This window comes from Haliotis rufescens, unplaced genomic scaffold (genome assembly GCF_023055435.1).
Source record: "Haliotis rufescens isolate VD_foot unplaced genomic scaffold, xgHalRufe1.0.p SCAF_6, whole genome shotgun sequence".
Lineage (NCBI taxonomy): Eukaryota > Metazoa > Mollusca > Gastropoda > Lepetellida > Haliotidae > Haliotis > Haliotis rufescens.
In genome coordinates, this window is record NW_025964334.1 from 4488267 (window position 1) to 4514158 (window position 25892).

The 25892-nt window shown below is 40.7% G+C and overlaps 1 protein-coding gene across 6 annotated transcripts; it reads left to right on the top strand.

The window, feature by feature from the left end:
* Positions 1–2072: 2072 nt before the first annotated feature.
* Positions 2073–24869, top strand: LOC124120070 (adhesive plaque matrix protein 2-like). Of its 6 annotated transcripts, XM_048386663.1 has the most exons (17): positions 2076–2283; positions 6608–6757; positions 7696–7812; positions 8344–8460; positions 9457–9573; positions 10136–10252; positions 10815–10931; positions 11645–11761; positions 12350–12466; positions 14209–14325; positions 15873–15989; positions 16496–16612; positions 18106–18222; positions 19056–19172; positions 20425–20541; positions 22602–22712; positions 24445–24869. In XM_048386663.1, the coding sequence occupies exons 1-17, from the start codon at positions 2253–2255 to the stop codon at positions 24522–24524; spliced, it is 1893 nt and encodes a 630-aa protein (XP_048242620.1). In that variant the 5' UTR covers positions 2076–2252; the 3' UTR covers positions 24525–24869. The 6 variants fall into 6 exon arrangements, with proteins under 6 accessions (XP_048242625.1, XP_048242624.1, XP_048242620.1 ...); XM_048386667.1 differs by lacking the exon at positions 20425–20541 and having other exon boundaries at positions 2074–2283; XM_048386666.1 differs by lacking the exon at positions 12350–12466.
* Positions 24870–25892: the final 1023 nt, after the last annotated feature.

Genomic DNA, 25892 nt, shown 5'->3' on the forward strand with positions numbered 1-25892 from the left:
ATTTATAGCGTTATGTGTAAATAACAGCGACAAAACCCTTTCCATGATAGCATCAAGAGATCTCTGCTGAATGTCGATTGAACGATTCCGACTTTATCAAGAGCACGTGTTAATGAATCGCTGTCAGTGTGATGATAACAGGGGTTCGCGAAAAGGTGAGCGATCCTGTCGCACCGGTGGCACCCGTCATAAATACGCAAAGGCAAATCATTTGTCAATTGTTAAAAAAATGTCGGTTTTACGACTCCGACTATATCATGAGCATGTGTTTATGAATCGCTATCAAATAGTGATGATACCTGCTGGATCCCACCCGGTGGCATCCGTCACAAACACATTCAAAGGCAAGTCAATTATTCGCCTGAAAAAATCACGGGAACATATGGTACAAGTCAAAATAGGATATTGCATAGGACATCAAATATGTACATGTCCCCCTCCACCATAAAACATTTTGAAAGCTTTGCTGAGGCCTTGAATGGTGTAACCTTGATCAAACAACTTTTTAGCAAGTGTCGTATAACAGTTAAAACAGTTGTTACTATCACTGGCAGCCGGTGATTGGCTAGACAGGAATATCAAGTGCTGTCGTGGACACATTTGAACAGCAGTCAACGGCGGCGAGTGAGGCTTTCCAGGATAGTTTAGTACCAGAATTAGAGTTATCTCCCCTCTTTGTGCACCTGAACATGGAAGGTTTGATCGTTCGAAAAATGTCAGGATTGTATCTTGCGTGATAACTTACTGATTTCACAAGTTTGTCTGATTTCAGTTTGGAAGTCATAACAATATCACGAGAAACGATCCACGCTGGGGTATGATGACACACGGATGACTAAGTCAACGAGGCTAACCATCCGATGGTCGGTCTTCTTACGACCAGCATGTGTTCCTGGGGACCTCTCCCAACACGGTGTTTCCACGGTACATGTGAACAACCAAACAATCACAATTTCTTTTTAACAGTGAGCAAGTCAAAACATGTGTGTATTTGCGGAAGGGTGAAATGGATAGACTCAGTGTCTGTGATGATACTTGAGACTGTCCCAAGAAGCCATCAACACGTTCCCTACTCTATAATCCATAGGTGGCACGGGTGGCCCAGTCGTCTAAGGCGCTGCGTTTCGCTGTGCAGAGTTGCGTTCCTTGGGCACGCCAGAAACCTATGATTGTGGGTTGGAATCCCGATTCGCCCCGACTATATTTATAGGTTTGTCAGCACCATACCCGTGCTCGTGGGTTTCACCGAAGTGGTTAACGTCTGAGACCTGCATCACTTCGGGCTTTCCTCTCACATTTAGCTGACACGCTGAAATAACTGGAATACTGTTGAAAGCAGCGTTTAAACCCAACTCACTCTCTATAATCCATATCTACAGAAAGCCCGGTAGTTGGTGCAGGCAGAAGGTAAGTTTATTGATGGCGTTTGCTTGAAAGTGAGATGTATTTGCACATGATACATTACTAGCAGCAGCGGCCAATGTAAACAAGCTGGGAAACCATGGCATTTGGTCACACTCATAACCCCACTACACCAAACAGTACGCAATTACACATAATCGAATACTGATATCAGGAAACAGGAGTTAAAGACCATCTTCTCAAAGGACGCAATGATGAACGCGCTAACAGATTTATATATATTGTGTGGAAGATATTTATTCCGATGTTATTTCGCATAATAGTTGAATATTTTAAAGTAGACAACTTCTTCAATAACTGTGATAGTGACGTTTCGGTATAGATCCTTATACAGTTGTACAACTTCTAAATAATGCCTATCAAACAATTCAATAATATAGTCTACAGAGAAGGTCTCAAGGTCTTTGCAATATTTAACAGGATTTCAAACCCTAAAGTTATTTTCAAATTACTAGTTTTTACATGATTTGTGAACATGGTAACGCCCAAAACATGAAATATTATGTGTTATCTGTCATGTCGACATATCCTGTTTACACTGTAATCAATTCCGGCTATGTGTAATGCCCGGCTTTGGACTCGACAACGATTGGTTAAAGATTCACAATCATCCATCTTGACCTTTTGTTTCATTGGAAGACATGCTTCACCAGCATTATCACTATTGATGTTGCTAAGGCTGGCTCTATCACCTGTCCATGTCTCCACACATTAATATGTTGTGTTGCTACAGCATTCAAAGGTTGTGTTGTGGATACAGGGGGTATTAAATCAGGCAATTTGAACTGAAGAAAACAAATCGAGCAAGGAGCGCCCTGTAGCCTTACATCATGGCTAACGTTCTGCCTCTACTGGTGACCGGTAGGTTATATTTTATCACATAAGTACTCATTCCTTTCTGTGTCCTGACAGCACAAACGTTTGTCACAGTAACGCTGGATTTGCCTGTATGAACGCTGTTAGTACTGATGACACTGTTTTGAGAAATTAGTTATGTGGACGAAAATCAAAAGATTTCAATTATGAACCTGACCTAATAATTGTGATGGTTTTGTTCCCCTTGTTAAAGAAAACTGTCGCGATGACTAGTTCTACTTGGCCCTTTTCGCGGAACCCTGGTGATCCGTACTTATGCTTTTGGCACTATGGAATCTATTTCTGCACATATTCGAGACTGATTATTGTCTGGAGTTGACGATTTGTTCTTTATCTACAAAGAGTGTGTGAGTGAGTTGGGTTGAACGCCGCTTTGAACGGAATTCCAGTTATATCACGGCGTGTCAGGCTTGATGTGGGAGAAAACAATATGTGATGAAGGTCTTAGACGTATACTACTTAGGTGAAACGTGTATGGTGCTGACAAACCTAGCCTAGGATTAATCGGCCACTCGCGCCCCTGTGACACAGTTCCAATGTTACTTTGATATCTCTACATTCTCTACCTTAAACCTAAGCAAGGTGAACCGGGATTCGAACCCACAGTCAAAGGTTTCTGACACATCTAAGGGATGCAACTCTGCACAACAAATTGCTGCACTTTCTCCGACTGCTATTATTGCCTTTGCAACTCACAATAGCTAGTCATGTAAATGTTACGTGTCGATTCCCAAATTGAAACAATATGTTAACCCAGAAACCTGGACCTTAAAGAGTTTAGTGTGAAACCAACAACCAACCAAGATATGGTATATAATCAACAATTGTACTACAAAATTAACTAGGTTTACAAATCAATACAAATTACTGCATTGCAATAACAATGGCAACAGATGGTAGTACAATATTCAATGGCAGTATCAAATACTCAATATAATGGAGTGGTGATATCAAACAGTTCAGTGATAGAAATATTCAACTATCAGCAACAGTGGTCAAGCTTCCGAGATAGGATTAGGCTGGGAATCCGGGGTGGTAAGTGATCCTCACACAAAAGATGGTCTTGATGGAATGTCAGTTGAAATGTGAGGTGAAATGTGAGATCTGACAGGGGCGCGCCCCCTCCAGCACTTACCACAAAGTGCTTGACCAGTCCAGTGTCATTATAACATCACATTATATTCCACATGTTTCTATAACGCTTGTCATCCATCCATGCTATTTCGGAAATTTACAGATAATTCGAGCATCTAAATATAATAACATCCTCACCACTACTTACATTATATAGTACCACACTCCTGAAAACTAATCATTCTCCAAATGCAATGCAATGAATTGCTACTGAATCTCAAAAGAAACAATATAATACAGTGACAATCATTGTCTGCCATATAAAAGTAAACTACTGTGCCTGGAAAAGTATGAGTCAAGTCATTAGCGCCTCGCGGGCAGCTTGGATGGCATGTTCTCTTGGGAGCTGAAACTTGGAATGTACACTAACCGGATGTCATGACCTTTGATCATGCACTAGATCACTGGACTGGTAGTAGTAGTAGTAGTGGTAGTGGAAGTGGAAGTAGTAGAAGTGGTAGTCGTAGAAGTAGAATAGTAGTAGTTTTAGTAGTAGTAGTTTTAGTAGTAGCATTAGTGGTAGTAGTATTAATAGTAGTAGTAGTAGTAGTAGTAGTAGTAGAGGTAGAAGAAGTAGTAGTTGTAGAAGAAGCAGTAGTGGAAAAGAAGAAGTAGTAGTAGTAGCAGTAGTAGTAGTAGTAGTAGTAGTAGTAGTAGTAGTAGTAGTAGTAGTAATGGAAGTGGAAGTGGAAGTAGTAGTTGTAGAAGTGGTAGTCGTAAAAGTAGAATAGTAGTAGTGAAAATAGTAGTAGTTTTAGTAGTAGCATTAGTAGTATTAGTATTAATAGTAGTAGTAGTAGTAGTAGTAGTAGTAGTAGTAGTAGTAGTAGTAGTAGAGGTAGAAGAAGTAGTAGTTGTAGTAATAGTGGAAGTAGTAGTTGTAGAAGAAGCAGTAGTGGAAAAGAAGTAGTAGTAGTTGTAGTAGTAGTAGTAGTAGTAGTAGTAGTAGTAGTAGTAGTAGTAGTAGTAGTACAATTACTTTCCAGAAGTTATGTAAATACAAAAATTTGTTGTGTAGATTTTATTAGCCGAGTAAGCCCTGTCCCAAGCTTGTCTTCGTATGTAGGCAATTGTGTGCATTCGGTGTCCTTGGTCCAAAACTAATAAAACTGATCATACATAAATTTTCAAACGAATACAAGCATATCGACGTGTTCAAGCAAGCATATCGACGTGTTCAAGCAAGCATATCGACGTGTTCAAGCAAGCATATCGACGTGTTCAAGCAAGCATATCGACGTGTTCAAGCAAGCACATTGACATGTTCACGCGAGAAGTGGTGTCTGGTAGCTCTCCGAACAACGACGCAAACATTAACAGGTATATCGCCGGCCACTTGATTCCCTCTCCACGTGGATTTTCCCACAGTACATAGTTCCCCTCCCCCCTGCTGAGGGTGGGGATCAGTCTCCATGAAGAAGCCAATGTACACAGCATCAATTACCACGGGCCAAGGTACTTCGATTACTTTTTGGATTTGTGTAAAGGCGCTTGGTAAATGACGCATTCGTTGGACAAATTAGTCTCCCCAGCGTTGTATTTGTTCTCGTTTGCTTCACTCTAAGGTTTTGTAGAATTTTAATCAAATGATTGCACAGATATATGCTAATTGAACTACAACGTTCGTTTACAATGATAACGTTGGTAGTGACGGTGTCCCCTGGGGAGTTGGAGGATACCTTTACGCGAACACCTGGTATCATAACTATTTGATTGTCATACATAAACACATGCTTATGATATATTAGGGGTCGGAACCGTTCAATGGATTCTACTTTCACGAAACATTTCTTATGAATCTAGAAAGGGTTTGTCTTTTTTACGTAAGATCCTTGGTTGAGGGTTCCTTTGCTTGTCGTAGCATACACAATCTTTGTTTCGAGGTAATGTTTCAACCTTATTGAATAACTCTTATCAAGTATTGGTGTCTGTGAATGTTTTTATAGTTTGATACGTTCTAAACATATTTTTATCGGCATTCTTTTCTTATTTTATGTCAGTTCTACTACACTCCTAGAATGTAGCGTAATGGTTAAAGTGTTACCTCTCCAAGCCGATTACCCGAGTTCGACCCCTCACATGGCTACAATATTTGAATCCCTTTCTTGGTGCGCTCAAATGACAGTTAGTGCTGAAATCTGATTGGTTATTAAATGGGTTCCGAAGGCCGGAATTTGTAGGTTTACAATCTACACAAATCATACAATGGGTCAACTACGTGGTCAACACCAATGACTAACAGGCCCTCTAACATATTAGTGCACTTATGTCCAGATTTTGTCCCTGACACTGCTGAATCCGGCAGGGTGTTGGAAACTAGCAAGAATTCGTTAGTTTTGAGAGTATACCGTCCGCACTTGTCGACTAGATAGGACGCAATGACCATAAAACGGTCTCGTGTTGCATTTATGTTGTTACAGCCTTCTAGAACCTGTCACATCACGAAACTTCTCGAACGATCAAGTTGTTTGTCAACAACCAAGGGAAGCAACTCTAAATCACACTTCCTGTTAGAATCTGGCCACTTTAGCACTCGACATGTTACGAGCGTTTCACAAATTTGCTGCCGATAACAATCACTTCAAATAAACTTAGTACAATCTCTACTGCCACGTGACAATACTTATCAGAAATCAGAATGTTGTTGACTTTTCTCATCATTTGTATGTAACAAATCTGTTCGAGTAAACGTAGAAAATAATCAGCGAAAAAGTTAACCCATAATTTTTTAATAACAATGTTGAGAAAAATTATTGGTTTCCATATTTTCGGGTTTTACTGAGTACTAGTACCAGTTTTCAATGCCATTTGGAAATGTCATTTGGAACCTAAAGGGAAAAGGTACATTAGCTTCTCACAATTACTTGCCAGATTCTCTTTTTGTGGCCTCACAGTTATCCTATGATTGACAAGACTTATCAGTTTCTCCCCGTAAATGAGTGAGTTTGGGTTAACGTCGTTGTGAACAGCATTTCAGCTATGTCTAGGCGTATCAGCATCATGTGGGAGGAAAGCCCGACGTGATGCAGATCTTAGACGATTATCACTTTGGTGAAACCTACGAGCACGGGTATAGTGCTGACAAACCTAAAAAGCCTTTGACTAATGGGCCACTCGTTCCCCTGTCTTTTTGTTACTATGTTAATTTAATATCTCTATATTTCCATTTAAATAGCACTGGTTCTTGGAGCCACTCTCATTCAAGGTGTTGCTGCTGGTGTTTGTCTGAGCAACGACAGCTGTAACGGCCATGGAACATGTGGCACTGCCTGTAGCACAACATGCACGTGTACAGACGGCTACAGCGGTGACGACTGCACCATACGTATGTTCATGTTTAGTACAAACGCATCCCCATTAACCACAATATATATATCATTATTGGTGTGGGAAGCCTTACATGTCATGTGATTCATTCTGTAATAAAACAGTTTAGCGTTTCCTTACAATCTAAAATTCCTAATCCTAAAACCAATGTTATGTTCTTTTAATGAAATGTATCTGATTGACTGAGATTTGTAGCGCTTAGTCTACTCTTTTCTCAACAACTCTATATACAATTTACTAAAGAGAGCTATGGGGTACATTAATTTGTGTGAATACTTGTGAATGAAGACAACATCAACAGGAACAATATATAATTTCTAGATCAAATCTCCATATTATGAAGAAAATCATTTGAGGAACAGTAAACTACGGTTACAACAAATGAACCACTACTTTTAGTTCCTTATAAGCATATATACAACATACAGTTAATGGCCGTGACCAAAAAGCAGTTCGTTGTATCCGTTAGTTCGTTATAAGCGTGTTCGTTATAAACGTAGTTATTTCAACTGGATGCTGATGTTCCATTGTGATGTTCTAGTAATATAACCGTGTAAAGACGCAAATGTGAAAAGGTCCCATATTGGAATAAATAACCTTTATGTATATGATATGACCTGAAGTGAATTGTTCGTCAAAACAGGTATAATATCAGCAACAAATTGCTTTCATACAGTGAACTATATAATTATTTTGGTAATCTTTGAGTTTTGAAGCATTCGTATTTGTGTTTTGGATGAATAAATAACATTTTCTTTATGGAATGTCGGTAACGACCCACGTCAAAAAAGTTGTTTTTACTTTCGCTTTTATTACAATATATGTGTATGTTTGTAATTGATTGCCAGAAAATCTGCTTTCTGTATTAACTAGCTGCTACCATCCCTGCGTCGATAGAAGTTCATTCATCAGAAGGATATTGCATTTATCGTTTAGCTCCAATCTGCACTGGCGGTGGGAGTGAGTGTGGCAGCCACGGTTCCTGTGATAACTCCACGTCAACCTACGTCTGCAGCTGCACTGGGGGTTATGCTGGCGACCTGTGTAAAACTGGTAAATGAAAAGCACACTTGTTATTTGAAAACTATCAATGGATGACAACTGTACATTTAAGCTAGTGTATTATACATTGCTACAAACTACCCATTGTATAACGTGAACTATAATTCGAATAAAGAACCACATGGAAATTATATTCGCAAATGTTAATTTTGATATAGACTTAAGGTGCTATTGTTTGAAAATGGCGTATGTATATCTCATTATAGTTACACAAAATGAATTAAATGTTCATAATATCATTAAGCTCAACAAAACATCATCTTGAGAAAAACTTTGTCAAGATTAAGAAAAGGCGGTATTTCAAAATGTAAGATTGTCCAGTCTTTTTATCAATTGCAAATTTGAAAGCCAATATATTTGAAGGCCGAACAAAATTTATTTCAATTATATCATTTTCTCGATACTATCCGTGTGCCTCACTATGACATACCGTAATCGTCGAATATGGGACATATGAAATATTATTAGTTCTCGACAACGATAACTTTTTCATACAGTTAATTCATTTGTGAATACCTACAGCTCCCATCTGTACTGGAGGTGGCAATGAGTGTGGCTCGCATGGTTCCTGTGATAATTCCACGAGCACATATTTCTGTAGCTGCACTGATGGGTACAGAGGAAGCACTTGCAAAACAGGTTTGTTTGTTTGTGTTTGTTTGTTTGTTGTTAAACGCCGCTCTCAGCAATATTCCAGCTATATGACGGCGGTCTGTAAAAAAATCGAGTCTGGACCAGACAATCCAGTGAATGACATTATGAGCATCGATCCACGTAATTTGGATTCGATGACATGCATCAACCACGTCAGCGGGCCTGACCACCCGACCCCGTTAGTCGTCTCTTACGACAAGCATAGTCGCCTTTTACGGCAAGCATGGGTTGCTGAATACAGAGATTGTAACGTCATTGAACGAAAAAAAATAAAGCGTTTACTCATTGCTGACATTTCACACAACATATCAAATAGTTTAAGACTTGCAATAGATTATCATACGTTAATCGAGAGTACAGTCTACACAAAAAATGTAAATCTAATATTAAATAGATCTAATATCCATGGGTTTGTAACTAATAACAAACAGTAGACTTCTTTAAAGCGGGGTTTTATATAGAAATAAACACGTATGACGTTGAACATGGACACTATAAAACCATAATAGTGTAGCTGGTGGTAGCTGTTGAGCTCCCGTGACCCAATGGTGTTGAATACAGCGGTAAATGAGCAATGCGTATATTGACACCATCTAAGCGTCTTGTGAGCATCCTCAGCGACTCATATTAAAAAGAAACTAAAAAGAAAACAAAATGCCAAAAGGAATTTTTAGAAATGTCCAAGATCTGACAATCATGAAGTTCTCCGAAGGTATTTAAGTCGAGACCATATGTTTATTCACGCAAAGTGTGTGTTAAATGCGGTGTCGTTTTGAACACTTACTTGAACTTGAACTTCAATCTTTAACATACAAAGAAACAACAGTGGTCCATACTATTCTCCGCCTGTATACTTCCACACATTTGTCCGAAGCAGGATCCGCATTCTTCTGCAGATATACACCACCTTGCTAGGATATTAAGTGTACTTGTTTATAGACTCTTTGAAGAAGTGTTTTATTTATTGGATATATTTTTCAGCCCCCATCTGCACTGGCGGTGGAAGTGAGTGTGGCAGCCACGGTTCCTGTGATAACACCAGGTCAATCTATGTCTGCAGCTGCACTGGGGGTTATTCTGGCGACCTGTGTAACACTGGTAAATGAAAAATAGCCTTTGACTAATATGAACTATCAATACATAGCATCTGATAATTTATAACTAGCCCATTATCCATAAAGCATAATGTCATTTGAATTATGTTCCATCTTGAAATTATATTCACAAATGTGAACTTGATATAGATTTAAAATGTTAATGTTATTACAGTGTGTGTATCTCATTCGTTACAGTACATTTAATTATATCTACAAACTCATCAAACGTAATTAAATGTCATTTTACAACAAAACATTTCAACGAGAAAGGTCAACATGCCATAATGTAGGACTCTCCATCACTGTATAATTTGTCAAGGTACAATGCAAAGAGTGTGTTAAATTCGGTGTCGTTTTGAACACTTACTTGAACTTGAACTCCAATCTTTAACATACAAAGAAACAACAGGGGTCCATACTATTCTCCGCCTGTATACTTCCACACATTTGTCCGAAGCAGGATCCGCATTCTTCTGCAGATATACACCACCTTGCTAGGATATTAAGTGTACTTGTTTATAGACTCTTTGAATAAGTGTTTATTTATTGGATATATTTTTCAGTCCCCATCTGCACTGGCGGTGGAAGTGAGTGTGGCAGCCACGGTTCCTGTGATAACACCAGGTCAATCTATGTCTGCAGCTGCACTGGGGGTTATTCTGGCGACCTGTGTAACACTGGTAAATGAAAAATAGCCTTTGACTTTTATGAACTATCAATACATAGCATCTGATAATTTATAACTAGCCCATTATCCATAAAGCATAATGTCATTTGAATTATGTTCCATCTTGAAATTATATTCACAAATGTGAACTTGATATAGATTTAAAATGTTAATGTTATTACAGTGTGTGTATCTCATTCGTTACAGTACATTTAATTATTTCTACAAACTCATCAAACGTAATTAAATGTCATTTTACAACAAAACATTTCAACGAGAAAGGTCAACATGCCATAATGTAGGACTCTCCATCACTGTATAATTTGTCAAGGTACAATGCAAAGAGTGTGTTAAATTCGGTGTCGTTTTGAACACTTACTTGAACTTGAACTTCAATCTTTAACATACAAAGAAACAACAGTGGTTCATACTATTCTACGCCTGTATACTTCCACACATTTGTCCGAAGCAGGATCCGCATTCTTCTGGAGATATACGCTACCTTGCTGGGATATTAAGTGTACTTGTTTATAGACTCTTTGAAGAAGTGTTTATTTATTGTATATATTTTTCAGTCCCCATCTGCACTGGCGGTGGAAGTGAGTGTGGCAGCCACGGTTCCTGTGATAACACCAGGTCAATCTATGTCTGCAGCTGCACTGGGGGTTATTCTGGCGACCTGTGTAACACTGGTAAATGAAAAATAGCCTTTGACTTTTATGAACTATCAATACATAGCATCTGATAATTGATAACTAGCCCATTATCCATAAAGTATAATGTCATTTGAATTATGTTCCATCTTGAAATTATATTCACAAATGTGAACTTGATATAGATTTAAAATGTTAATGTTATTACAGTGTGTGTATCTCATTCGTTAAAGCACATTTAATTATATGTGCAAACTCATCAAACTTAATTAAATGTCATTTTACAACAAAACATTTCAACGATAAAGGTGAAAATGCCATAATGTAGGACTCTGTATAATTATGTATATAAATAGTACACTCTTGTATAATTTGTCAAAGTACAATGATCCAGAAATTCGCATTCGAGAATTGCCAATCGCCGATTTTTAACTATGAACAAAATTCTTTCTCAACGAAAAGAGTATCAAAGTCTGTTCCAGCTACATTTATCCTATTTGGTTTAATTCCGAAGTTGGGATCTAGATATCCGTGGTCCCTTTTTGAGCTTTAAGGACAATCAAACTGCATCAGATATTCTCCAAATAATGATGCTAAAGAAAACCTGGGCAAACGGCTTGTTAATGTCAAACCTGACAACATTTTGAAGTACTCATTCAAACAAACAGTATTTTAAATCAGTCTTCAAACATTCTAGTATATTCTAAGGCGAGATTACCTTTACAAACGCCAAGGCAATATTTCCGCTTCAGCCCCCATCTGCACTGGAGGTGGCAACGAGTGTGGCTCGCATGGTTCCTGTGATAACTCCACAAACACATATGTCTGCAGCTGCACAAATGGCTACAGGGGCGACACGTGCACAACAGGTGAGCGACCGGCAATTAATGGCACATTACAAGCTCATTCCTGACGCAAAATACTTGCTTCCTATGTATCAACTCTTTGTATGAAGTTGGTTGGTTGGTTTGTTGTTTTACGCCGTACTCAGCAATATTCCAGCTATATGACGGCGCTCTGTAAATAATCGAGTCTGGACCAGACAATCCAAGGAGTGATATCATGAGCATCAATCCACGCAATTTGGATCGATGACATGCATCAACCAAATCAGCGAGCCTGACCACCTGATCCCGTTAGTCACCTTTTACGACAAGCATAGTCGCCTTTTACGGCAAGCATGGGTTGTTGAAGACCTATTCTACCCCGGATCTTCACGGGTCCTTTGTGTCAAGAAGTATATTAGTCAAAATACCTCTAAATTTCTCCACACGACGTTTGTAATGGAAAAAGTTTCACAACACTGAGGTTCAACAAAATTCATTATTCAAACAAAAAAAACAGGTGGTTAAATTTTACGTGTGTTCAATACGTTAATATTTTTCAGAAAGTAAACGTAAAGTTATATATATATATATATATCAATGGCAAGTTAATGTACTAGAATTAAACTTCAGCCCCCATCTGTACTGGAGGTGGCAATGAGTGTGGCTCGCATGGTTCCTGTGATAACTCCACCAACAAATATGTCTGTAGCTGCACTGATGGCTACAGGGGCGACACGTGCACAACAGGTTGGTTGTATGAATACCAAAAATGTTTTTCAAATAATTTTTTTTTATGTGAAATCCTTTTCTCTTCATTCCCCATCCGGTTACATTTCCAAGTCAATATCAGTACCATTTGACTGAGACTGAGTATGTGTGATGTGTTAACTAATTAATCCACTTGTTTGATTTGTTTGATTGTTTGTTGTTTAACGCCGCACTCAGAAACATTCCAGCTATATGACGGCAGTCTGTAAATAAGTCTGGACCAGACAATCCAGTGATTGACATCATGAGTATCGATCCACGCAATTTGGACACGATGACATGCATCAACCAAGTCAGCGGGCCTGAACACCTGATCCCGTTTGTCGCCTCCTACTACAAGCATGGACGCCTTTTATAGCAAGCATGGTATTCTAACCCGGATCTTCCCGGGTCAATCCGCTTAAGAAGCCATCCAGATCAGCATATCTCATATCGCATTTTCCTTCCTGTTCTGTTCCCATAGGTCAAAACATGACACAACAGTTACCCTGGGGTTTGTATGATATAGTGGATCTTAATTTATTTCAGAAAAAAAAATTATTTCCCAATTCATTTATAGTCAAAAGCATGAGTGGTTGGGTTTTAGGGCCACGTACAGCAATCTTACAGCCACGCCATGACTGGGGACACGACGACGTAATCTTGATCTCAGTACAACCCATGTTTCATCTTCACGTTGTTATATGACTTGGGTTCAAACACTGGATTAAGAAATCGCCCGTATTTGAATCGGTTACTTTTATGGAATACGATACTAGCGTTCAAGGTAAAGAAAAGTTTTTTTAGTTTCCATTTCCAGTTGTAGGATTGAGCAGTGGGAATTATACGCACTCGTTAAAAAAACGATAATACAGCTTGACCTTATTTTTCATGAATTGGTGGCGCATATGAATATATGAATTGCCAGTGTTTCACATGTGCTTCACAGACCGCCTCCGTGGTCTTGTAGTAGAGCGTCCGCCCGGAGAGCGGAAAGTCCGGGATTCGATCCCCGGCCGCGTCATACCAAAAAACGTTTAAAGATGGTATTTGTTGTTACCCTGTCTGGCGCTCGGCATTAAAGGGCTAAAACAAGGACTGGTCGGCTCGGAGTCAGTATACTGTGTCTGAGTGGGGTATTCATGTTAAACTGCGGCATGGTATCTCAGTGAGCTAGCACTATTAATCGGCATCAGTCCGGACTAGTACAAGCAGCCACACAAACACACACACATGCATGCACGTCGCTATATAAGTGCAATCATCTTGGACGCGACGTTAAACCCCATTTCACCTCACCTCGCCTCACCTCACATGTGCTTAACCTACATATATTATTGTTCAGCCCAGTATGCCATAGCTGAACATATATGGCCCGGAATGATGTTAGTAAAGCTTTCACAAAAGTGTTATAGTAGACATGTGGGACATTTTCAAATTTGACGCATCAGTGACAAAAACGATGCCCTAGTTTGACTTGTATCATATGTTGCCGTGTTTTTGTTTTTTGCCTTTGCATGTGTTTGTGACGGGTGACATCTGAGGAGCAGGATACGCTCACCTTTTCGAGAACACCTGGAATCATTACTATTTGACAGTGATTCATAAACACATGTTCATGATATAGTCGGAATCGTACAATCGACTCTGCTTTATGCAGCGACTTTTATTGGATATGGAAAGGGTTTTGTCGCTTTATTCATTATTATTTTTTTCTGATGATGTATGTATGTGTGTTTCAGCCCCCATCTGCACAAGCGCTGGCAGTGAGTGTGGCTCGCATGGATTCTGTGACACCGCCACGGGCACCTATTTCTGTAGCTGCACTGGTGGCTACAAAGGCGATACCTGCACAACAGGTGAGTGACCGATTCACAACAGGTGAGTGACCGATTCACAACAGCGTGAGTGACCGATTCACAACAGGTGAGTGACCGATTCACAACAGGTGAGTGACCGATTCACAACAGGTGAGTGACCGATTCACAACAGATGAGTGACCGATTCACAACAGGTGAGTGACCGATTCACAACAGGTGAGTGACCGATTCACAACAGGTGAGTGACCGATTCACAACAGGTGAGTGATCGATTCACAACAGGTGAGTGACCGATTCACAACAGCGTGAGTGACCGATTCACAACAGAGCGAGTGACCGATTCACAACAGGTGAGTAACCGATTCACAACAGGTGAGTGACCGATTCACAACAGGTGAGTGACCGATTCACAACAGAGTGAGTGACCGATTCACAACAGGTGAGTGACCGATTCACAACAGCGTGAGTGACCGATTCACAACAGGTGAGTGACCGATTCACAACAGGTGAGTGACCGATTCACAACAGGTGAGTGACCGATTCACAATAGGTGAGTGACCGATTCACAACAGGTGAGTGACCGAATCACAACAGAGTGAGTGAGTGAGTGAGTGAGTGAATTGGGTTAACACGGCTTTGAACAACCTAGCTGAACATTGAAAATACGGTATCTTTATCGCAATTACTCCAGGGCGAAAGTAAATGCGAACCAGTTGGTGTCAACGAATATATTGAAGTGGTATGGTTTAGTCAATGTTTTGAATGAGTTGTGGATTTGAATAAATGAAACAGACTTTTCACACAAAAAATGGGTGAGTAAGTGAGTGAGTATGGTTTTACGCCGCTTTAAGCAATATTCCAGCAATATCACGGCGGGGGACACCAGAAATGGGCTTCACACATTGTACACATGTCGGGAATCGAACCCGGGTCTTCGGAGTGACGAGCGAACGCTTTAACCACTAGGCTACCCGACCGCCCCGCACAAAACATGGAGCTTTATATGCTTGAACATTGTATTATATAAATCATTATATTAGACTTATAACAGGTATTGGAAGTGTGTAGCACATCAACTTCGTAAGTCAGTTGGAATTGGGCATCCCCAAATAAACATTCGACGACTGATTGGGTTTAGTTCTTTACCGGGCGTCGCACCGTAGGTCACATTCGCCTTCAGAAACGCGCCAAATTTAATTTTCTCTGTAGTCCCTAAAACTTGAAAAGTTGATATGTTTTCTCCTCAGAATGTATTGCCCAATATATGTTTTGAATATTATAGTAACCGCAACTCTGCTTTTTGTCATCATATTATTTTATGCCTACGGACAGATTTTGAGAAAAAGCGCTTCCTATAAATATAAACTTCCGGGATGAAGAGGCCTTTAGAATCGTTAAAAGTCCAGAGCCATGGTAGAATTAGAAGATAAACTACAATGGTTTGAAATTTGAAGTCGTCTCAACTTAGATTCGAAACCTCTTTAATCTCTGTATTTAAACTCTGTATTAAAGTCTGTTTTGAGGTATTTTAATGTAATTACTTCATGAATTATTTGTAAATGTTCCCATCAATGTGATCACTACAGCCCCCCTCTGTACTGTCGGTGGGAGTGAGTGTGGCAGCCACGGTTCCTGTGATAACTCCACATCTACCTACGTCTGCAGCTGCACCGATGGCTATTCTGGAGATTTGTGTAAAACTGGTAAATAAAATGTGTTTTGCTCATGAAGAACTGTCAATAAATAACTAGTTTAAGAATGACTACACTTTTAACATGTAAGCCTGTTGAGACAACTTCCATTTTTTTTAAAGAAGAAAACATGCCCTCAAACACTGTTAAATTTAAGTAAATACATATGTTTCGCTTTTAAACTGTATCCTACACTTCATCAATAATTGCTTGTTGTTATGTATATATATTGTTTTAATCCTCTCGTGTATATTGTAACTATCTATTTTGTTTTAATATTGACAATGTATGTCCTGTGGGCCAGTGGCCTTTTTGACTTGAATAAACACACACACACCAAGAACAAAACATTACAGGGTCAATTCGTAGACTGAAAATAACAGCGGAACGTGTATAACTCCGCTGCGATGTTATTGTCCAATTGTTTGATAACTGATGACGTCAGGAAGGTCAGGAGTATGCCTGTTTGTTGTCAGCCCCCTTTTTCATACAGTTTATTCATTTGTGAATATCTACAGCCCCCATCTGCACTGGCGGTGGAAGTGAGTGTGGCAGCCACGGTTCCTGTGATAACTCCACATCTACCTACGTCTGTAGCTGCACTGGTGGCTACTCTGGAGACCTGTGTAACACTGGTAAATAACATGTACCTTGGCTCAATGAAATATATCAACAAATGTCAAAAATATATTCGCAAAGATGAATTTTGTATTAGACTTAAGATGATATTGTGTTATTATAGTGTATGTATATCTCATTATCGTTACAGCAACGAGGGTTATATGCTAGTGTGGCCACGTGCACAGAGCAATCTAAGACGCCTAGAATCAACTGTACAATCACCATACAATTGTCCAGTTCCCATTGCACAAACCGATCTTTACGCGATTGGAGGCGGCTTAGATTAAAGATCGCGATGTTAGCTAAGGTCGAAATATTCAACGGTCGAGGTACGAATATCTTAAACTCGACTCCTTTTTACAGATGTCTGCAAATACCAATAGTGGAGCCGGTTAGGGCACACAACACGTACCTTCGTCCATCGCACCATGTACAGTTGTAAAATAAGGTCCCAATTATTTGAAGGTAACGATTAATAGGATGACGGCATGTAATTGTTTTCTACATTGATACTGTCGTAATTTAGGAATTGTGAGTTAGATATCGCAAATAGAGAAATACCTGCCTATAAGGCCATTGTTAAATGCACATCTATTTTGGGGAGCTTTTCGAAAAATCCTAAATTTACCCTACATGTGTACGTTTTGCTGTTATAAGAAAAGATCTCATGACAACCTTTTCAAAACTCCGAAAGACGGGGAGGGGAAATAAGAATAATAAATGATATTTCGAGAAAGTTGTTGTTTAATATATATTCATTTGGTATTAATTATATAACAATATTTCACATTTCTCCACACTTCTTCCAGTAGGGAGTTGGGTGCGAATGGTACTTTTAGCTATCGACTCCACAGTTATAATGTTCCCGATCGCATATTAACGATATTTCTGACGGTGAGTCTGAGGTGCGTTCTTCATGCTGTTGAAGTGCGGATTCGAGTCATACAGTTTAACAAAACAAAAAGGCAATGTTTAAACGTTAAGCAGATGATTAATGTGAAACAGGCCCTGTCTTGCAACGCCATTTTGTCAAGTTTGTTCAGGAACTACAACGACCTCTGCTGCTTAAGATTGGTCCGTAACAATTGGAAGTTTTGACTGTATTTTACAATGATCTTAGCCTTTCTGCAAGTTGGTGATTGTAGCCGAAGCCTAAGATCGCGATCTTAAGGATATACAATAGCTGTAGCGCTAAGATTGTTTTGTTCAAGCGGGCCCATATCATTAAGCTTAACAAAGCCATATTTAAAGACACATTGTGACGATTACAATGGTGCATTTCAAAATGTAAGATTTCTGTAAGAAAACAGAAATCTTCCATAGCACATGTAGTGGCACATAAATAAGAAAGAAATAGCTTCATTACTTTGTCAAATTAACCACGTTCTTGCACAGTGGAACAGTTAAGTCGAGTTAACTAACCCCGACTGTTCGCCAACCCTGATGTCCTATGATTTCAGAGTGCTATATTTTCATTATCATTCATGTAACAATATGTGTCTTCCAGCGCCAGTGTGCACGTCCGGTGGAAGCCAGTGTGGAAGCAATGGAGAATGCAATACTTGTGGGACAAAATATTCCTGTCAATGTTACGGCGGCTATGGTGGCGAAACCTGCCAAACCAGTAAGTCTTGGTTCCATGGTCGTGTGTGAGTAGTTTTGTGTGTGTGTGTGTGCGTTTTAACGCCACAACATTAAGGAGAGTTGTTGACCCTCTTCGTTTTCACAACAATCCGGTACTACTTCGCGAGTACCTGGTGTCATCACTGATTTTCAGTGATCCATTCATATATATTTCACCATTATTTTGCCGTTTACGCCCAAAGGAATCTGTTTCGGCGGATAATCGATACTGGGCATCCTCTGGCGTTGACGTTTTGTGTTGTATTCAACACGTTGGTTACATTCACATTTCACACAAAAACATTCAGGCAAATCCATCATTGCTTGGCGTAAGAGGCGACTTCAGGCTGATCGGGTGGTCAGGCTAGATGACATGGTTGATGCATGTCATCGTATCACGAATGCTTGCATCGATGCTCATGACGTCAATCACTGGATTGTCGGTCCAGACGCGATTATTTACAGACCGCTGTTTAAATATTGCTGTGTCCGGCGTTAAACAACAAACAAACATCATCTGTTTATTATCTCCTGGGATGTTTAGGCAAAACTACGTATCCACTCACCTGCAATACATATGTCACCACCAACCTGAACCTCACAGAGAGTCAGTACAGCCTTACATATAGACAAACGTTGGATTTTGATGAATCTGGCAACTACTGGTTCATCACAGTGTGGCCATGAACCCCAGGCTTCCACAGGTAATGGGGGCGCCGTTGGATTCTGCCGGGGGTCTTGTCTGAACGCCAGAATCGCTTGATCTCTCAAACGATAATCTAAAACGCAAATGAAGGGTATCGACAAATAACTGTATTTGTTTCTTATTTTCAGGTCCAAAATGCAGTGTCAGGGGGTCTGAATGTGGCTCGCACGGCACTTGCAACACGACAGCCTCCCCCTACATCTGTGGTTGCAGCGACGACTACACCGGAGATACCTGTACCGTAGGTAGGTCGACTAAGTTCTTTCAGCCCAGCTGTTAACACTGTCTACATGTACGAGGGGTGGTCAAAAGGTTCTAAGCCTAACAAACAACACACATTTGTGAAAGTGTTTTTATTAATATTTTTTACATAATCTCATGCTTTTCAATACACTTCTCATATCGATAGTGAAGCTTTTCAATCCCAGTCAGGAAGCAGTTTCCTGAAGCCTTCCTGAAAAACCCATTCACGGCAGCTTTGTCGTATTAGCGCTTTCTACGAAGGCGTTCTTTCAGTTTAAGAAACTTGTGGAAATCGCTTGGTGACAGGTCTGGCGAGTATGGAGAATGAGGAAGCTCTTCGAAACAATGATCTCGCACAGCCGCCTTTGCAAGGTGTGAGAAGAGGCATTGTCATGAAGTAGGGGAACTCCCCGCCGCTTTTCTTTGATAGAATCTCTCAGGCAATGAAGCAAATCAGCAAAGTATGCACCGGTAATCGTCTTTTGATCACACCCTTTGCATCCCAGAATACAGTGGCTTGGTTCCTGGAGAAGTGGATGGTGCCATTCCATGGATTGACGTTTTGACTCGGGATTATAGTGGTAGATCTGTTAGTAATCTATTTTTGAATTTGAAGAAATCCTCCTCAATTAGCTCTGTATTTTCTCTGTCTATGTCAGTTCCTTTTTCCTTTAGATCAGAATTTAGAAACTGTGGCACCCATCGAAAAGATACCTTATTCATCTGTTAATGTTCATGGATACTAGTTTCAATGGATCCGTGGCTTAGACCTGAGTCTTCCTCCAGTTCAGCAATGGTAATACGTCTATCTGATTGAATCTTCATTGATGGAAGTTGAGGGACGTCCAGACCTAGGGTCATCATCAAGGCTTATTCACCCAGCACTAAACATAGCTGCCCAAAGTTTAATAGTGGAATAGCTAGAACAGTTATTCCCATACACGGTCATGAATTTCTTTGGGAGTTCTTTTCTCTGAGGTAAAAAACTTGTTCTTTTCCATTTCTGTGTCTATTTGAACCCCTATCACGTTCAACTGGCTGTCACTAACATACAAACGGCCTCAACAGGCCAAATGAACTACTCACACAATGCACTACATTGGCGAGTTCACTTTGTTATGGCCCTTAGTTGAAAGTTAGCCAGACTTAGAACTTTTTGACCAGCCCTCTTATAGCCTCAATGTCTGTATGTGGAAGGTGATCTGTTTAAACAATCTCAAACAAGTAGGCATGTACCATCCCTCTCTCCCCCAGCTCCTATCTGTACTTCCGGTGGTAACGAGTGCGGCAGTAACGGGACCTGTGACCGTACATCCTCCCCCAACAAGTGCTCCTGTACTGGTGGCTACACCGGAACACTGTGTGGAACAGGTGCGTGTTGTGTAGTACTACTAAACGTACATGTATCTGACGTCTCTGTGGTAACCAGGGTTAGTGAAGCTTGTCTGAAAACTCCAGCGTCTGATAGTGTTGCCTTATGGGGATAACACTCAGAATCAAGAAGGTTGAGAACCTGCATCAACAGGTCATCTCGAGAGGCATTGGCACGAATCCATACTGGAACTGGATACACGAGTTTCACTCGTTCACCTGACTATTATATTACACAGCACAATCTATCGGGATTTATGTCCGTTATGTAACTGTTGTGTGATACCAAATTGTATAGTTTTGCAAAACCACACGTTTTCAAAATCGGCTGTATAAGCGGCTGTGATGTGACTCACAGTGAAATCGCGCAATATCACATCCATTGCAATTTGCAGCCCGCAGAATAAGCCGAGCGGACCTGAATGGCGTTATACCTGGAGGTGTTGAAACTTTCAGTGTGTCTAAACTAAACTACCGGGCAAAAGAAAGTTTGCACCGACTTCACTTGACCAAACACCAAAAACAAAGGCATCTGTGAGATTTATGATGATAAATTTATAAACAGAAATGATTTTCCATGAATAAGAATGAAAATGCATTGTAATGCCGATATTGCATTCTCCGCAATACACAAAGAAAGAGTCAAGGGGTCCAAATTAAAAATTACACAAATCAGAGTTCATTGAAAAAGTGCATGAAGAGTCCATTAATGACACAGTAGTCAGGTAACACGTCATCAATAGCGATTGTGACCACCCTAGGGCATCCATGCACGCCAACACACGCCTCCTCATTGACGTCGTCAGTCGGCGGATAACGTCAACAGGATTCCTGTTCCATAAGTTCAATAGAGTCTGTTCAAGTTCCTGTCGGTTCGCTGGAGGCGGTACATGTTGTCTCAGCTGACGATCAAGATGATCCCAGAGATGTTCAATGGGGTTCATGTCTGAAGAACAAGGTGGCCAGGGCAATACGTTGACGTTGACGTTGTTCAGGTAGTCTTGAACAATTCGGGCGTTGTGAGGCCTTGCGTTGTCTTGTTGCAAAATTAATCCTCTTGGCTGATGTTGAATAAAGGGCACCACAATGGGTCTCAACACTTCATCCTTGTATCGCTGAGCATTCAGGTTTCCTCGGATGATAACCAGCCGTGTTGTAATCTGGCCACAAATGCCACCCAATACCATGACTCCTCCACCTCCAAACGGGTGAACTTCTCTAATGCAGTTTGGCGCCAGTCGCTCTCCCCTTCATCGAAAAACTCGAACTCTGCCATCGTTCCTGAACAGACAGAACCGACTTTCATCTGTAAAGAGCACTCTCGCCCAGTCACGTCGCTGCTACCGACGTACAGTTCGTTCCCATTGCAGTCTGCGTTGACGGTGTAGACGGCTCAAGGCCATTCCACGGAAGGGTCGGTAGGCTCGTATACCAGCCGTACGAAGTCGTCGAAGGACTGTTCGTCTGCTGATGGCATGCCCGTCACACATCTGTTTCGGAGGTGAATCTGCCGGATGTAGCGGTCTTCGGCCGGTGTTGTCACTCTCGGTCTTCCCGATCTTGGCCGGTCTTGAGTCTGTCCTGTCTGTTGGTAGCGGATTATCCACTTGCTGATGGTGGTCTGGGAACAGGTGAAAGTTCTGGCTATCTGACGTTGAGTAGCCGCCATATTGGCCATACCGATCGCTCTGTCTCGCTTGTGTAAGTCTGAGCATATTCTTGGTGGTTTTTTGCTTACTGAATGCCTGCTCTGTCCAACGTCGGTATTTATGCCACAATCACGCACGTGCATTTGGACCAATGTCTCAAAATCACATTTTGCACGCTTTCAACAATGCATGATTTGGAAAGCTGCGTTCGAAAATCTGCGTTGTGGTTGTGGTCATGTTGCATTTGGGCGAATGTTTTCTGCGGGGGTTCAAACCTGCACCAGCTTTTTTGCTTTTTATACAACTATTTTTAAAGTGAAAACTTTCTTTTGCCCGGTAGTTTACTTGTATTGCTAAGGCCATTTGACAACATTGGTCTCCAACCGTTGACATGTATGTTTTCCTTTACAGCTCCGACTTGCACTACCACCGGTGGGGAGTGTCAGAACGGGGGGAAATGCAACACAAAAGTCACCCCGTACACGTGCGCATGTGCAGTCGGTTTCAGCGATACAACGTGTGGTATGTTCCGTGGCGGATCCTAATATTTGTTACCAACTTATTTCCCAATCAATGTCAATAATTAAGCCACGCCCACTTCTTTTATTGCTACGGAATGTCGGGGAATCCCAATATTACAGCCGAGGGAATTCCCTTTTTGCTCACGTGTATCGTCATGCACATGACATTTAGCGGATGTCATGCATATTCATTGTCCAAACTACCCTTTGAGACCGAAGGCCGAGAATGAATGAAACAGCAAACGTGCAGGCTCGCTCGCCTGGTTTTTTTCCGCTCGCCTGGGTTCCACAAATTTGATATCTTCGGTTTCATTTCTCACCCGCATATGTCCATCTGTGTCTTCCCGTTATCAGGAAACTCATGTTTGAATCTGTCATTTGAAACAGCCACCTTCTTGGAAATATTCGTTCCGGTTCGTTAAACTCTGACTGTTGCATATCTTCTCGACTGTTTCCTTGATTGACAGGTCCTTTGAACTTTGTTTTTGATCCTACTCTCCGTTGATTGGCTCCTGGTTTTGTGGGTGTGTCAAGTTTTGTGCATTAATTAAACAAGCGCCTGATTCATGTCACGCCACAGCATGTATTCCAATACCTGGAAAGTTACACGACAATCGTGTCATTGTTTTCTGCTTTGATATATACATCACGCTTTGGTTAAACTATTATAGATAATACACGTTTTCATTGTCGAATTTAATTATAATGATTGACTGTGTGTTTTTTCGGTTCATTGACGTCCGCGCATTCATACAGTTTGCACATTGTTTTTTTCAATTCATACCTCAAATGAACCGAAAAACATCCACAGTCAATTAAGGATTGACTGCGTATTTTTTCGGTTCATTGAGGTATGAATCGAAAAGCCGATATGCAAACTGTATGAATTCCCTGATTACGGTAAATCACAGTTGGAGAAATGCTAGTTATAAATGAAACCCGAAGACATGAAAGTTGAACCGGGGCGAGCGAGAAAAAAACAGGCGAGCGAGCCTGCACGTTTGCTGTTTCATTCATTCTCGGCCTTCGGTTTCAAAGGGTAGTTTGGACAATGAATATGCATGAAAGTCGCTAAATGTCCTGTGCATGACGATACACATGAGCAGAAAGGGAATTCCCTCGACTGTAATATTGGGATTCCCCGACATTCCGAAGTAATAAAAGTAGTGCGGCGCGGTGGGCGTGCCTTAATTTTTTACATTCATTGGGAATTGAATGCAATAACACGTGACCAATTCAGCTAATCAGAATGCAGGAATTTCCATGAACACAACGAAAATTTAATTATTATTAAATGACATCATCCCGGCAATGACGCCATAACAGGAATGACGTCAGGAACACATGACGTCACATATGTATTACGTTATTTTAATCAGATGATGAGATTTTGCAATATGTAAAACAATCTTCCACAGATGAGCTTCCAATCGTGTATCAAGGTGGACCATGGTTTCATGTGGATCCCATGTGGATCCAATGTAGATATCTGTTACCTAAATGGAGACGAAATATGTCCACTGATAATAATCATTGCTTAGACTGCCATTGACAAAGAACAGACATTGCGATAATCAGGTTCAAGTAAAAATTAAAAAATCTAAGCCCACCAGACTGAACTAGCTACATTGTATTCTGATTTCCAAAGCTGTTTTTTCGGCAATTTGTCCAGTAGAATATTTCGGTTTGACGAACGAAGAGTGGGCACTTTACGTATCTATGATATTTTACAGAAACTCGTTCTGGAGCAAACCACGTGATCTTTTGCATGACGTCACTGTTGCTTTTGGTTGGGGGATCCCTCACTCTATAAGCCTGACAGAACAGATGCTGAAAAGAAGCTGACTGATGCATCCCCCCAGACGTCGGCAGCTTGGTAATACCTGCGGTCTACCCCCCATGAGTGCATGGACGGCTACGACATTCATAACACATGACGATTATGTCAATAATTCTCATGCTATTGCCATCAACCCAAATCGCTGATTTTATTGTAGTTTCCATGACACGTGTTTGATGGATATATTCCAATACTTACCTCTGCCCTGAAGAGTTTTGATGCCTAATGAACCCCTTTGAAACATGTTCGACGCCATGATGACGCGTAGAATTACTGACCAACGTTTTTTCCACTGAAATAAACGGTATAGTTCATGAAGTGTTTGTTTGGCTTTTATTTTTAAGTGTTTTGTTTCTGATGCACATCGGGAACACACTATCATTTAAATCCTACGCACATATCACCTGCCCCTCGGACAAATATGCACACAATAGAGAGTACACACAAATAGCAGATTAAACTAATTATATTCCTTGAAGATTCCGGGGTAGAATAGGTCTTCAGCAACCCATGCTTGCCGTAAAAGGCGACAATGCTTGTCGTAAGAGGCGACTAACGGGATCGGGTGGTCAGGTTCGCTGACTTGGTTGATGCATGTCATCGATCCCAATTGCGTGGATCGATGCTCATGATATCAATCACTGGATTGCCTGGCCCAGACTCGATTATTTACAAACCGCCGTCATATGGCTGGAATATTGCTGAGTGTGGCGTTAAACAACAAATCAAATCAATGTTCCTAGACCTCTGATGAAAATGTTCTTGTTTTTTCGTCATCTACCAAAGCTGATACAATGTTTAACAAACGTGATACTTGAGGCAAATGTACGTTTTCAAAAGACTGTTCCACTTGTTTGCGGGGATCCTGGGCATTGTCTTTAACAAAGCAAATAATCCCTCCCAGTGATTTATAGTTGGACCAGGAAAACCAATGACCGAAAGAATGAGCAAACCAAATGGGTACGACAACACAGAGCCAGGTTACCGAGTATATAATCGATATAATATCGCCTATCTTCTATAATAGATACCCTGTACCCATTTGTTTTGAGGTTTTGAGCCCAGTTCAAATGACATGTTGTTCAAAACAAACAAATTAGTGTCAAGGGATTGCGATGGTGACGTGACTTCAGTAACGAAGACATGGTTGCAAAGAGAATAACCGACTATACCAGCCTAATCATTCGATGCTCTTACGACAAGAATGGGTAATCATGTTAAACTATCATATTTGATCTGAGCAAGACAGCACTGCACACGCACACGCACACGCACACACACACGTACGCACGTCACTTTATAAGTGCAATAATCTTGAATGCCATTTCCACTCACGTCACC